The sequence below is a fragment of the Ciconia boyciana genome, chromosome 4 (assembly GCF_034638445.1).
Source record: "Ciconia boyciana chromosome 4, ASM3463844v1, whole genome shotgun sequence".
NCBI lineage: Eukaryota > Metazoa > Chordata > Aves > Ciconiiformes > Ciconiidae > Ciconia > Ciconia boyciana.
Genome location: NC_132937.1, coordinates 36,972,678 through 36,987,001, shown reverse-complemented (window position 1 = coordinate 36,987,001; position 14,324 = coordinate 36,972,678). Strand labels below are relative to the sequence as shown.

The window sequence follows — 14,324 nt, the reverse complement described above, 5'->3', positions numbered from 1 at the left end:
GGAGAATTAGAGTGGACCGTTACCACCAGCTTCGCCTTTTGAGCTAAGAAGTCAAAAGTCAGAGCCTTGCAGACCAGTGTTCTTCAGAAGAGCCTGGTGAGACCAGCTGGGTGTCTCTTGGTGCAATCTCATTTATTCCAAAATCTGATTTCACCATCTGAACAGCAGCAGCTGGTCCTCAGCGTTTCCAAATCAATACTGTAGTGTCAAGGGCTCCATCCTTCTGCTTCTGCTGAGGAGGCACATGGAATTGGCCCAACCTGCTAAGCTTCTCAGCCTTTCAACCCCCCACAAGTTGGCAAGCTGCGCTCCGGTGCACTGGCAGCGTCAGGACTACCAGGACATTTACCATGGGGGTAAGGAGTTCAGACAAATCCAGGAAAAATAAGCCTAAAACTCTCCATGCAGTGGCAAACCTTCCCATTTTCCCTACACAATCCTGGTTTTGCTCTTATGTTGGTGTGGTGGGTTGACCCTGGCTGGATGCCAGGTGCCCACCAAGCGGCTCCATCACTCCCTCCTCAGCAGGACAGAGTGGTGAGAAAATAAGATGAAAAAGAACTCGTGGGTCAAGATAAAGGCAGTTTAATAAAGGAAAAGCAAAGGCTGTGCAGAAGCGAAGGAAAACACAGATTTATTCTCCACTTCCCATCAGCAGGTGCTGTCCAGCCACTTCCTGGGAAGCAGGGCCTCAGTATGCATAGTGGCTAGTCCAGAAGATGAACACCTTAATAACAAATGCCCCCTCCCCTCCTCCTTTCTCTTAGGTTTTATTGCTGAGCATGACATCATACAGTATGGAATATCTCTTTTGTCAGCCTGGGACAGCTGTTCTGGCTATGTCCCCTCCCAACCTCTTTCCTACTCCCAGCCTACTGGCCTTTGGGGGCAAGGAGGTTGGAGAGACAGCCTTGATGCTGTGCGGGCACTGCTCAGCAGTAGCCAAAACGCTGGTGTTACCAGCACTCTTCTAGCTACCCATACAAAGCACAGCACTATGAGGGCTGCTGCAGGGAAAGTTAGCTCCATCCCAGCCAGGCCCAAGACAGCTGGTGATCCTCACCGAGGATCGCAGCCAGCATGTCACAGCTGGCAACAGATTTAAACATACAAATTCTCTCCTGAATTAGTAAAGTATTTTAACACATGCAGACTATGGGTCCGCATGTGGGAGAAGGACTTTGCAGATCTGGCCTGTCAGTAGTTGAAACTACCTTAAATTTTAGTTTGATTTTCCTTTCCTTCTACCACTAAGTGTACAGGCATATAGAGGCAGAGTTAGCCAGGTAAGTCCCTATTTTTAGGGAATTCCAATGAAAATCACCCAGGCAAATCATCTTTCAAGAGCACAATTGTACTTACTGTAATGAATAATTTGTTATTATTAACAAACCATAAACAGATTGCATAGAGGATTTTACTGGGTTATTAGCAGATTGCACATTATATCTGAAATAACATCAGAACGCATCCTCCTCTCAGGCACTGGTGGTAACGAATGGGCACACAGGGAATTAGAATGACTTTCACCTTTAACGAAGAGATGGGAATCTAAAGACGACACGGAAAAGTCTGATATACCTGAAGCCCTTTCACAGGCTGTAGCGCTTTACTGGACCATTATTTCTACTCGTCCATTTTCCTTTCTCCTGCTCATTTCCCATGTTGTGCCGCTTCTTGCTCAGAAGTCCACCTGACTGCACCTCCTCCTCCTCCTTCTGCCACTTTTTGGCTTCCTATAGCCACCAGCAGACAGAAATCAATTGCTGCTGCCAGCTGCAGGCCAGGTCTTGCTTTCCCTTGTGTATGAGCAGTCCCTGAAGCAGGCTGTCAGGTTTCAGTACTTCAGCAAGGAGAAGCCAGTCCCACGTACTCCATTACTGATAGGCAGCCTGCACTTCAGCACTGCAATCCTCCACTACCATGCAACATTCACATCCAGGACGCAGCAAGTACAGTAAAGCAAACCCTTCTCAATAAATGAGTTGTAAACCTAAGTTCGATGGTCGTCGGACAGCAGTATACTTTGAAATCCGGTCATTTAAAAAGTATTAACAAGCGTATAATGAGACAGCTGAAGTAATCTATGCCCTCTCATGACAGCATCTCAGCCTGGAGAACATGAACAGCACCTGCCCTTTCTGTCATGCTGAGACTAGTATTCCGCACCTACCCATAAACCCTGACCTGCTGAGCTAAGCAACACTGCAGGCGCCCTGACAACCAGCCTTCTCTTCAGAGATCAAGAGATGCCCAATAACCTCCTCCCAGTGAGAGCTGGGGAGAAGGCCCAGCTCAGGAGAGAAGGGATCCTCAGAGTGATGGAGGATGAGCGTCCTCTTCAGTAGACTGGAGATCACTGCCTGCTCCAATCTGTTACCACACAGTGAAGACACAAGGACTGTCACTAGAAGTTTTCCCCAGCATCTTCATAAAACTTGTACAACCCATGCTGAGCCACATGCCACTATCTCATAGCTCTGCTATTTAAATCTTCCTGAAAAAGTCAGCCTTGTCTGGTGGAGAAGGACTTCCAGATGAACATGAAAGACAAGGTTCAGGCTTGGAAGGAGACCAAGTAACACAGACACCAAAACGCTTTGCATTCTGAAAAGGAGACTAGGTGCTTCTGTAGCTAAGCAGGGCACCCTGGCTGCCCCAACCACTACCAGATTTGTTAGAACACACCATTTCCCAGCTCCTCCGTTCTCATGAGCTTATGTCAACCACAAATTCATTGGGAGGCTTGCTTGGACATTTGCAGTCAATACTGGGATGATTCTTCTTTCCCAGCCAGACCAAAAGACTGACAAGCTGTCTCTTGTTGGCAGTTTGCAGACAGCAGCAAGAATTAATGTGGGAATGGCTGGCTCTGTTTATGCCAGTAACTCATTAAAAGAAAATAACACAGCACACTTGGTTGGCATTATTTCCTCCAGCTACGCAGCAACATGAAGTTGTCTCTCTGAGAACAAAAGCTATGAAAGTTGGAGAATAAAAGCTATGAAAGTTGCCACATGCCAGGAAACTTTAACTGAACCACTGAAACTAGGATTGGACAGGGCTTCAAAATACATACCGTCTTTCCTCCTACCTCAAGACAGGCACAGCTAAAGCCAGTGGCTCCAGTTGGCCTCTTGATGACAGCACACCATGCAGGCACATCTGAAGTGCCTATTAGCCCTGTTCCAAAACTGGCTTCATAAAAGATCTGGGCAACTGGCTACACTGAAATACTTTCTAAAAGGAAGCAGATACCAAAGGGACTAACTCCAAGAAAACCAGAACAAGAACTAGTAATTGCCATGAACTATGAGGATTATCTGAGGAGTAGTTCATGAGAGGGAAGTCATTTTTACAAATTGTGTCCATTGTAAGCATGAGAAGTGAAATGGCCAAATATTAGAACTGAGCCACAGTAACAGACAACTGTGCAAACGAGAAGATTAAATGACATGTCCAGAACGTAGGTTTTTATTTTATGAGCTATTGTATGGACAGTCAAACACCAATAAGCAATAATACCAACAACAGCAGACAGGTGAGAAGCTAATGATGTAAATGGTTAAACCTTCACCTCTGCATCAAATGTGGAGTATTTTCAGGGAAATACAAGCCTGCAGCTTGCTTTCTAAATGGTAAAGCTACAGCACTCTGTTATGTAAAAATGCTCATGAAGCTTGAAGTACATACACAGGAAGTTTTTTAATGACACAGATTTCTTCAGTCTTGAATCTATTAATTCAGCTGACAACAGTGTAGTAATTAGAAAAAAGTTCTTCTCCTTGCTTGATGTCTCTGAGAGTGACAAGCACTACACACCTCAGGTGGCTGTAAAAAAGGAAAAGCAAAACATGTGGAAGTGAACAATTATATTTCCCTTTGAATTTTTTAAATTCTTCATGGCAAGGAGCTAAAACAATGGCTCTGTCTAGATTGCTTTTGGAAGTAATATGCATAATGCAGGCCAGGGAGCCTGGAAAAACAACAATGAAATACAGATAGCAAATATAAACAAAACCAATATAATTACCAAAAAAAGCACAGCCTATGTGGGGATGCAAATGATGTTTTCCCTCACACATTTATTCAGAAATTAAAAGAATTAGTCAAGACAGAGAAAAAGACACTTATACAGACAGGAGGAGAAGTTACAGCAAAGTTCATGGAGCAGGAATCATTCCTCTAGACACACCTACGCACAGGTGCTAGTTGGCTAAACCCACTCTCAGCCAAACAACATCCAGAAAGACAGCTCTGAACGGCATCAGAGACCTGCTGCAATCTACGATGATGGCTGAATTCTCCATAAACCCCAAGCTGAAATCAGTGACTGGCAAACAGTTTTCTTACAGAGAGATTTAAGAACCCACACCCTGAACTTCCTTTAAGTAAATGACCACGCCCTAAAGCTGAAGTATCTATTCTAGGAAGGAGAGCACATTCTTCTGATGAACGTGCAAGTGAAGAACAGCATCAACCCAAACAGTCCCCACTACTAAGAAATTTAGTGTGAGGCCATTTTGAAACAAATCAAACAACAACAACAAAAAGGTAAACAAGTACTAAGAATTCTTTTACAAGACAGAAAAAGATTTAGAAACCAGATTACCTATGTTGTCAGCACTGTAAATATCACTATCAAAACAAGCAGCTAGAAGCAATGGAATCTTTTGTCCTGTGGCTGTACACTGGGAGAACTGATGGCTGAAACACTGTATTTTCTTGGACAGATTCCAAGGAAGAGAGCAAAATTCCCCCTTCCTGAAATGGTCCCATAGCTTACCTCTGCTCACTGCGTTTTCACACTTCAAGTACAGCATCCAGGCTTTCTGAGAGTTCAGTCTTACCGCTTATTTTATTAGCATTTATTTATTTATTTATCTGCAGATTACAAGTGCATTTTTAACCTTGCCTCAACAAAGTCTAAGTCTAATCAAAAAAGCTGCTTTTCCGATATGCACCATAACTTTCTCCAACCAAAATTCAGAGTTTTAAAATAGCTCCAGAATTACATTAAAAGTCTAGATGATCTGCTCCAAAATCCTTATACATCCTCTAGATGAAGAGGATTATTTGGTTCCTGAAGGAAGCAACTGCACCAGTCTTTGGTGTGTTAAAATCAGGACCAACACTACAACTTACTTTCTCACAGCTTCAAAGTTATTCTTGAGTACATCCCAGTACAGGACACTCACTTCCAGACATACTGTCTGTCCTTGTTGTCCATATTGCTCCTTGTACATATTAATCTAATTGTCACTTTTCCCACATTTCCAAACAAAAATCTGAGAAAGGTTTCTACGTGTTTTCATTTCTAAAAGAGGTGGATTTTCAGGTCATAATGAGGATGTTGTAATTGTGTAGTGTTACTAAAAGTCACATGCCTTTATACTGCATAGTACTTCACTTGTCTCAATACACATTAATTTTAGGTTTCTTCTAGCAAATTCATCTGCTTACTCCTCACATAAGCAGAAGACATGCAGAACAGGAGAGTAAGAAGCCTAAATCTCAACTACCTTAGAAGGGCTTCGATTGGTTAAGGGTTGCTACCTACATTTGAAATACATACTGAAAAACCTCAGTAGTGTAATACAAGGAAAATATAACTAGTGCTTTATGGGATTCAGAAGAATCACATTATAGTGTAATCACTGCTTGTAAAACTGTATCTTCAGAGCTATGCTGATCTCATTTGTGAAGATGTGGAAAAAGGAACAAAAAGAAATAGTCTTGAAAAATCACTGAGAATTAGTCTATTTGAAGAGCTAACTCTTCCATACAGGTGCACACTTTTGTGTAATTCATCTTCATATGGAATATTACTCTTCAACCATGTTTGTTTTTGTTGGGTTTTTTTGGGGTTTTTTTTGGTTTTTGTTTTTTTGTTTTGTTGTTTTTTTTTTTTTTTTTACACATACAGTATGCTTTGTATCATGCAAATCTATAAGCTCTTTGATTCGCTGCTAACCTCTCTATGTCATGGCTGTAGACGATGTTTGGAAGATACTGTTTCAGTTCTACTGGAAAATATCCGGGCACATCAAACTCCTGGTAACACACATTGGCTGCTTTTTCTAGAAGTAAGAAAAAAGAAGTCTCTATGATACTCTGAAAATCTTAGATAGGGTTTAGAGATGCGTAAAAATATCAAACGTACTGCTGCAAAAGTACCAGATGCTTCATCAAACCTGGAAATCATGCCTCTATTGGGAGCTACTACACTCCTCTGAAGTCCTGTTTTGCATTTACACAAGAGATACACAACCCACTATAGGAGCTTTAATTCATCCTTATTGCATTGAACAGGATGACCTGATGAAGAGCTGGGCATGAGCCAGCAATGTGTGCTCGCAGCCCAGAAAGCCAACCATATCCTGGGCTGCATCAAAAGAAGCATGGCCAGCAGGTCGAGGGAGGTGGTTCTGCCCCTCTCCTCTGCTCTGGTGAGACCCCACCTGGAGTACTGCGTCCAGCTCTGCAGCCCTCAGCACAGGAAAGACATGGACCTGTTGGAGCGGGTCCAGAGGAGGGCCACAAAAATGATCAGGGGGCTGGAACACCTCTCCTATGAGGAAAGGCTGAGAGAGTTGGGGTTGTTCAGCCTGGAGAAGAGAAGGCTCCAGGGAGGCCTTACTGCGGCCTTTCAATACTTAAAGGGAGGCTTATGAGAAAGACAGGGACAGACTTTTTATCAGGACCTGCTGCGATAGGACAAGGAGTAATGGTTTTAAACTAAAAGAGGGTAGATTTAGACTAGATATAAGGAAGCAATTTTTTACAATGAGGGTGATGAAACACTGGAACAGGTTTCCCAGAGAGGTGGTAGATGCCCCATCCCTGGACACATTCAAGGTCAGGTTGGACAGGGCTCTGAGCAACCTGATCTAGTTTAAGATGTCCCTGCTCACTGCAGGGGTGTTGGACTAGATGCCCTTTAAAGGTCCCTTCCAACCCAAACTATTCTGTGATTCTATCATTATCAACATGTACATGAAGGGGCACAACTTGCATAGTGCCAGGGGTAGCTTACAGCATTGCTAGATGTTGTTAATATACAATATTTGCTTTTACAGTTAAAAAAAAGTCTTGAAAAAAATTTTCCTGGTGGCCAAATATGTCATAAATACAGCCAGGGAGAAAATCACCATCTGTCCAGCAGAAAGGCATTTTCTTTACATGGACATTGGACCTGGAAGAAACAGTTTAATGGGACAGCCCTTTGTCTCCGTGCCAGTCAATACGTGGTTTGCTACTCCAGCAACCTTTCTGGATACTACTTGGAGGCAGGGTATCTTTAGTATAATGCAGGCTCTGAAAGCCACTTAGAAGCTAGGTATGGTAGCAATTCAACTTTCTGTATCTCACAACCATTCCCATGAGTTATTTATTCCCCCAAACCTTAAGACCAACACATACTGTGTGAGAAAGAATATATATAGTTCCCCTCCTCATGTCCAACAGCTAGATCATACCAACAGTTTCCTAGGTTTTGCACATAAACGTAAGGAAGTCTGAAAAGAGTATTATAGTTCAAACTGTACGTCACCGTGTATAGTTTTCTCATGAAGCATGCTGGAACCGTACTGGGGAACTTGATCTGCAACTCTGTGTCCTGCCTCAGCCCAGCGGTTCTTTGCCAGATATCCTTTCCCACCATCCCACATTTTGGGATGTATGCCTTTCATTCTGAATACCAAGAGGGAGACTGGGGGATCTGGGAGAGTCAGTGAGAAAAGCACAAGGACATGTGAAGCGTTGCTGCACTGAAGGATTCTAACACCCAGCTTTCACAAAAGGCCTCAGAAACTCTTTATCCCATAAGTGCTTATCTTGTTTTAAACAGCACTATTGTCCCCCAAGATAAGTATCTGATTCTCTGTGTCACCTCCAAAATAATTTATATCCATACAGACAGACTCAAGCCTGGAAAATTTACCTGGCAACTTACCATGGGAGCAGTTGTTGACATACTGTCCCACCGCCAGTGGGTTTTGCAGGGCAGCTGTGAGCCAGCTCTCATCGCTCATATGAAATGGGCCAAGTTGATCTCTCCTGCTGCAAGACCTGAAATGACCGACAGCGTTAACGTGAATCGCTGCTCCTTCACTTAACAGGTTATCTGTCCTTCCTCCTGTAGAAATGGCTGGCTAAAGTCACTGGATGAAGTTACAGCTGTCCAACCCACCTGGGAGACAGGACAACACTGGGGTGGAGGGGTGTGTGCATGGACCACCACCTTGATGATACTTTAAAAAGTACATTTAAACCTCCCACTAGTGTGTGGTGTCTTTCAGACTCTGGTGGAAGAACCCGCACAAAACCATCAAGTACAATTCCAGAAATCAACATCAAATGTTACCATTACAGAAGTGTCAACACATCTTGTTCACTTCTAAAGATGTGAAGGCTCATTACAATATCAACTTCAAACTCATTCCCGGAATTAAAATCTGGTATTAGTAGGTATTAGTATTCAAATTAGGTATTATTTTAGATCATTCTGCTTGTTATTAATTTTATTCTCTTTTCATGTTATATTTAAACACAAGTTGCTAAAAATTATATTTTAAGGTAAGCTACAACAGTCCAGGCTAGCTGCGTCAGGGGAAGTTCAGGCTGGACATTAGGAAAAGATTCTTCATGAAGTGGTCAAGGCACCAAGCCTGTCAGAGTTCAAGGCGCATCTGGATGACGTTCTTAGTCATATGGTTTAGTTTTAGGTAGTCTGTAAGGAGCAAGGAGTTGGACTCGATGATCCTTATGGGTCCCTTCCAACGTGAGATAATAATAATAATAACAACAACAACAACAATAATAAAAAAATTACTGCTCCCTTCTTAAGTGCTCATCTGTAGACCGGAGCCAGAGTTACCAGATTCACCCTTCTGGTATTAGCAAGCCCACAGAGAGGTTTTTGGTTTTTTGTTTTGTTTTTTTTTTTTTTTAAATCCACTAAGCAGATTTGAATAACAGCGCAGGAACATATAAAAATTTTTATGCTACATCCTGCTCCCATTAAAACTATTTTCTTTACAGGAAAACAGTATCTGTATATCAAAATGCATCTCGTTGGCGTTACAGAGGAAGACACAAGTACATAACAGATCACATCCAGCAGCTCTTACCCCTGTGTTGTTTGCATTACGAGATACACGTAAGTGGATGATACTCAAATATAACTCAGTTTAGGGTAAGACAACAGGGAACCGAGACTATTAGTATCTCACCATTTTAAATCAGTTGAGTGACAATCCCCTATGTCTTTTGACTGCTTACCTGTACACTGATCTTGATATTCCTTTATCGTTCCCATCAATAAGGACGCCATCTATGCACCTAAAAATAAAGGGATTGCCAAGGGACTGGAAAAAGATGGGCTCATGCTTTCTGTATACTGTACCTGTTGCAAGACAGATACGATTATTTCAGAAGAAAATAAGTAAACTGTCAGAGTGGGCTTATGATATCACCCAGTCCCCTTCCCACAGAAACTCAAAGGATACAGAGGGGGTAGGAGAGAACTCTCAGTTAATGACATTAACACTTGTAAACCTACAAGCTTTTAGACGCATCTCTGTGGGATGCAAAAAATATCTGCATGAGCGGAGATATTCCAAAGAGAGAAGCCATTAAAGGAAATCATTAAAGAGAAGGCCTGTGTCTAGTATCCATGTGCAAGGTAGATAAAGCATCACAGCCAACTGGCCAGCTTCAGAGAGGAAAACATCAAGTAACTTTTGTTCAGGAAAGCGCAGCTGAAGATACTAACCTGTTTTGTTACTACTGTGTCAGGACTCTCTGAAAAGCACACACACAGACAGCAAAGAACCTGAAACACCCCCTTCCACCACCCTAATCAGGGATTTTGTTTGGTACAGGAGAGGGAAAATGCCAAACCAAGAACAGACAAATTCATTTCAGCAGACTGTTTCCCAAATCTGTGGACGGGATTTAACCTGCCCTGGGTTCCAAGCACAGAAAAGTCACAGCAGACTGGCTCGCAATTTTTCATGACATTGCAGTCCTGCATTCCTTACACCCGCTACATCTTCAGCAACTCTCTGCAGAAATCCTGCATTGCAGCTCGTGATTGGGCTAGGCTAAGGCCCCACCAGCAGGCTGCACTCACTGCCAAACAGGCAGGAGAGCACTGACCTGCTCTCTCCACAGGGTCCCTTCCCCAGCCAGCAGCCCTGCTGTTTCCTTCACACCCCTGAAAAAGAAAGGCATTTCAACAGCTCATCCTCTTGTTTTGCTAGATGAGCTGCTAGTGGAGACTCTCAATGAACCTACACTCACATTTAGTATGTGCCTGAAATTTGAAGCGAGCTGCAAGGTTGCAGGCTCATTCCCTGTGGTTTTCATTTGACAATTAGTCTGTTTACCAGTCAATGGTAACGGCCAGACACTCCTGCTTTGGCATGGCAAAACATGCTCTGCTGCCCAACGCTTGGAGTGGTCCCAATCCTGCAACCCTGGCACAAGCTAGAGACTGCCTGCAGGGGATGATTCTGTTGACAGATGAAACTGAAAACAAATCCAGAGCATTTCAGCAGAGCTGTCCTAGCTTGGCCATACTGACAGAATTACAAATCTTTTTAAGAAAAGTAAGCAAATACAGTTCCAAGAAATGAAGAGGAGGAACAGAGAAGCGCTGATTTTCCAAAAATACTTTATGGAAGAGAGTTCCACTAAATAAAGGGTTTATTTCCATTCTCCAATTTGTTATTTTTGTGCTTTGAAAAAGTTCATACTCTTGTCTGCTGATCTGTGTGGAGATCTCAAAACCTCATTTTTCAGATCCTTATCCAAAACAGAAACCCCAAAGAATTAAACTGTATTGTTAATCTACTTGAAATTGCTCCCATGCATTTGTGTTTAAAGAATCTGGAACAACTTTTCTAGCAGCTGAAAAAAAAAAAAATCAGACTTTGAGTACCGAAAGGTTTTTATAAACAAAATTACCCACCCCCAGTATTGCTGTACTTATTTCCAAAAGAACTCTAGTCAGTTTATACAGAAATATTCTCATTCACCATAACTTGTGATTTTGTTAAGGAATGGCAGAAATACAACCCATAAAATAAAAATTAGCGTAGAACTTTGGCATTCTATAATTAGGTGGTTAGAAATCACATCTAACTTAACCAGAAAAAAGAACATTCCATTACCAGGATACATAGATACAACCATTCCTTTTGGTACAAAACCTTTGGTAACAAAGACTCCAGTTCCAGCAGACACCAGGGAACTTCGGTCTCGAGTAATACTGAACCCTAGTGTATTAAACAGAACTTCCTCTGGACTAAACACATGTTGACTCTGATGGTTCCATGAATTTACTTTTGATTGCTTCTGCTCAACAGTCGGTAATTCCAGATATTTACATTTGATTTCTGGAAGTAAAGCCAAAATATGTGCTTGTCTACTGAAGTCATTTATGAACAGAGCTTTAAATATTTTCAGTAGTGTCTCCAAGACGTCTTCATCAGAGATAATTTTGTCTTGGGAGCTTTCGGGAACATATCGGAGGGTCCTGTAAAGAAAAAAAGTATTTTAGATGATTACATTTTTCCTAAATAAAATACAGAAGAGCCATTTTACAGCACCAACTTACGTGCATTGTTGTTTCAAACAAACCCAAACTCTAAAGAATATTCTTTCATATCTGTCCTACTATAAAACTGTCATCTGTGTATTTACAGCAAGGCAAGCAGGTTAAACCCCACTGAGCTCTCAGTGACAAACATACCAAAAGTCAAATATATTTGATTACCAAAGTTTATAAAAATATATAGTTCATTACACTTTAAATGAGGCGAGGACAAATACTATGCTGACTAGGGAGATTTTAATTTATGCTACTTATAACAATGTCGTACTCATTTAAATTCAAGCACTTTTACCTTTAAAAAGAAGGCAAACACATCTTAACGAAAAAAAGAAAAACCTCTCTACCTAGTTTTAACGTTAAATACCATTTTAAAGTATCCAAGTGTTAGAGCTCCACGCCAGCGAAGTGACACACAAGGCTGAACCACCCTCGCAAAGCAGCCACCTCCCGGTGAAAAACCCGAGTTAGCTCCTGCGGCACCCCCGGTCAATCCCCAAAAGGGGGGAGCGAGCTCTCGGCCACGGCAGCTCCTCGCCCCCAGAGGGGAGCTCTCACCCAGCTCCACCAGCTACTCGAAGCCCAAAAACCCTGCGGGAAACCCGCCAGGCGGCACCGGCCGCCGCCACCTCACCCTGCCGGGCGGCAGAAAGAGCGACGGGGCGGTTCTCCCCCCAGGCGGCCTCGCCGCTGCCCGGTGGCGCCCAGGACCTGCCCCTCCGCCTCACCTGCGCTTGCGGCGGAGGTTGAGGGCCACCCAGGGCACGAAGCGGTACTTGTAGGCGTTCCACCGCCGCTGCAGGGCTCGCAGCATGGCGGCGGGCGACCTGCGCCCGCTCCCTCACCACCGCCCTGGGCACCGCCTTCGCTCGAGCCGCGCCCGCGCAACCGCCTCAGCCAATCCCCGCTCCGGACGCGCGGACGTATTTGCGTTACGGAGCTGCCATTGGCCCGTGGGAGGCGAGCAGGGCGCGGGGCGCCGAGCGCCGGCCGGGCCCCGGCTTTGGGCCGCTCCGGGGCCTTAGGGCCTAGGCCCGGAGCGGCCCAAAAGCGGGGCCCGGCCGGCGCTCGGCGCCCCGGGAGCTGTCATAACAGGCAATACCGCACCCATGAGCTCAAACATCACTTAGAGGTATAAATATTGTACATTTTTAAGCAGCAGATACCAACTTAATGTAACATCGCTGTGCGCTTAACACACATGAAGGCGTAATTGCAATCCAAATTTTTCAGCGTTGATTTTTTTCTTAATTTTTAAAAAGTTGAGTTTTAAACTTAAAATTGATAATGGAAAAAGCATAGATGTTTAAACAAAGTAAGGCAAAGTACAAGTCAGCCCTCAGAACGGACTGACCTGAGGGGGTTTCCTCAGGCTGACCAGGCATCTGAGGCACCATCTTGTCACTGCCTGGGGAAGGATCCCTGGCATAATATGGATGGATTGGCCTGTCCTGCACGACTTACAGCTGGGCAGGGAGCAGCTTTTGCACAGCTAAGGAGAGAAGGCAGCTTGCAAGCAACATGAGAAACTTTTTAATGCAGAGAGTTGTTCATCGGTGAAACTGGACTCAAGTGGAGCTGGGGCTCCCTGTTCTTCAACAGCTGGCAGCATATGAAGAGCTGGTTAACCATAGGTAGTATAAAGGCATGGTATATTTGCACCCAAAAAGGGAGAGCTGCAGGTACTGGAGAAGAAGGCTAATGTCCCATGGCTGCACACTTATATATGTAAATATTGGTAATATGTACCTCTCCCTCTATCTAAATAATGTTGCATGCCCCTTCTGTGTTTAAAGGCAAGATCTGATACCAAAAGGAGATTTAAAAATTATCTAGAAGCAGCGGTTGAACCCCACCTCCTTGACAATTCTGCATGCAGGAGCAATCCCAGCACTGTCAGATCACCTTTCCAAAATTATCCTGTGCCTGACTCTAGTGACTCTGAAGACTGTTAGTGCCTCAATCGACATCATAAAAGGAGTGGATCAATAGCCCAGAGCTGAAACCTCTTACATTTCCGTTCACACTTTTGACTAGTATTTGCCTTGGTGACAAGGAGACAAGAGTTGTATTTGTAGCTTCATAAGCGACTGCAGCTTGAAAGGTGCAGCCCGCTCACTGGTGTGAAGCAGTCTGCAGCATTTACTGCAAATCTAACAAGCCAGACAGGAGAGATATATTACAAATAATGAGCATTTACAACTTGAGTGCATGTGGGGTGGGGGCATAAGCTCTTTTGGTGCCATATTCTACCATTAATTATCTGTAAAATAAACAACAACAACAACAAAATCTAGTGAAGAAAACAATCGCTCAGCAATTGATCTTCAAAAATTAACAAAGGCCCCCAAACAATTCATTACAAATCATTAAGAGATATCAAGATAAGGGTAATGTTATCCGCTCCTCAGCTACTGTTATCTCTGCCTGGGTACCTACTTTCATAAAACGTATCTTTGGATGCTGCTCCTTATCGTCAGTTTTAGTTAAAATCCGCCAATGAAGTAGAAAGTTACTGGGAAAATTAGACTGAATATTACAGCATGTATCTTACTTTCTTAGGAAACTAGTTTAAAAAATAACCATATGGAGCTAGTGTTTGAGAATTTGTTTTGGGGTGAACAGATACACCAAACCTCAAACCACTGTCAAGGCTTACACTCCTATGTCTAGACCGGAACTCTTGCCAGGAGGTCAGGATTGTGCG

At 43.4% G+C, this 14,324-nt stretch overlaps 1 protein-coding gene across 4 annotated transcripts; it reads right to left on the bottom strand.

Moving 5' to 3' along the window:
• Positions 1-556: 556 nt before the first annotated feature.
• SETD9 (SET domain containing 9) lies at positions 557-12,481 on the bottom strand. Of its 4 annotated transcripts, XM_072860736.1 has the most exons (8): positions 12,346-12,481; positions 11,350-11,542; positions 10,162-10,219; positions 9,283-9,406; positions 7,955-8,070; positions 7,553-7,720; positions 5,975-6,080; positions 557-3,831 (listed from the first exon to the last, which is right to left on the bottom strand). In XM_072860736.1, exons 1-8 carry the CDS (start codon positions 12,429-12,431, stop codon positions 3,744-3,746), a joined length of 939 nt encoding a protein of 312 aa, XP_072716837.1. In that variant the 5' UTR covers positions 12,432-12,481; the 3' UTR covers positions 557-3,743. The 4 variants fall into 4 exon arrangements, with proteins under 4 accessions (XP_072716837.1, XP_072716836.1, XP_072716835.1 ...); XM_072860735.1 differs by lacking the exon at positions 10,162-10,219 and having other exon boundaries at positions 566-3,831; positions 11,217-11,542; XM_072860734.1 differs by lacking the exon at positions 10,162-10,219 and having other exon boundaries at positions 571-3,831; positions 11,178-11,542.
• Positions 12,482-14,324: the final 1,843 nt, after the last annotated feature.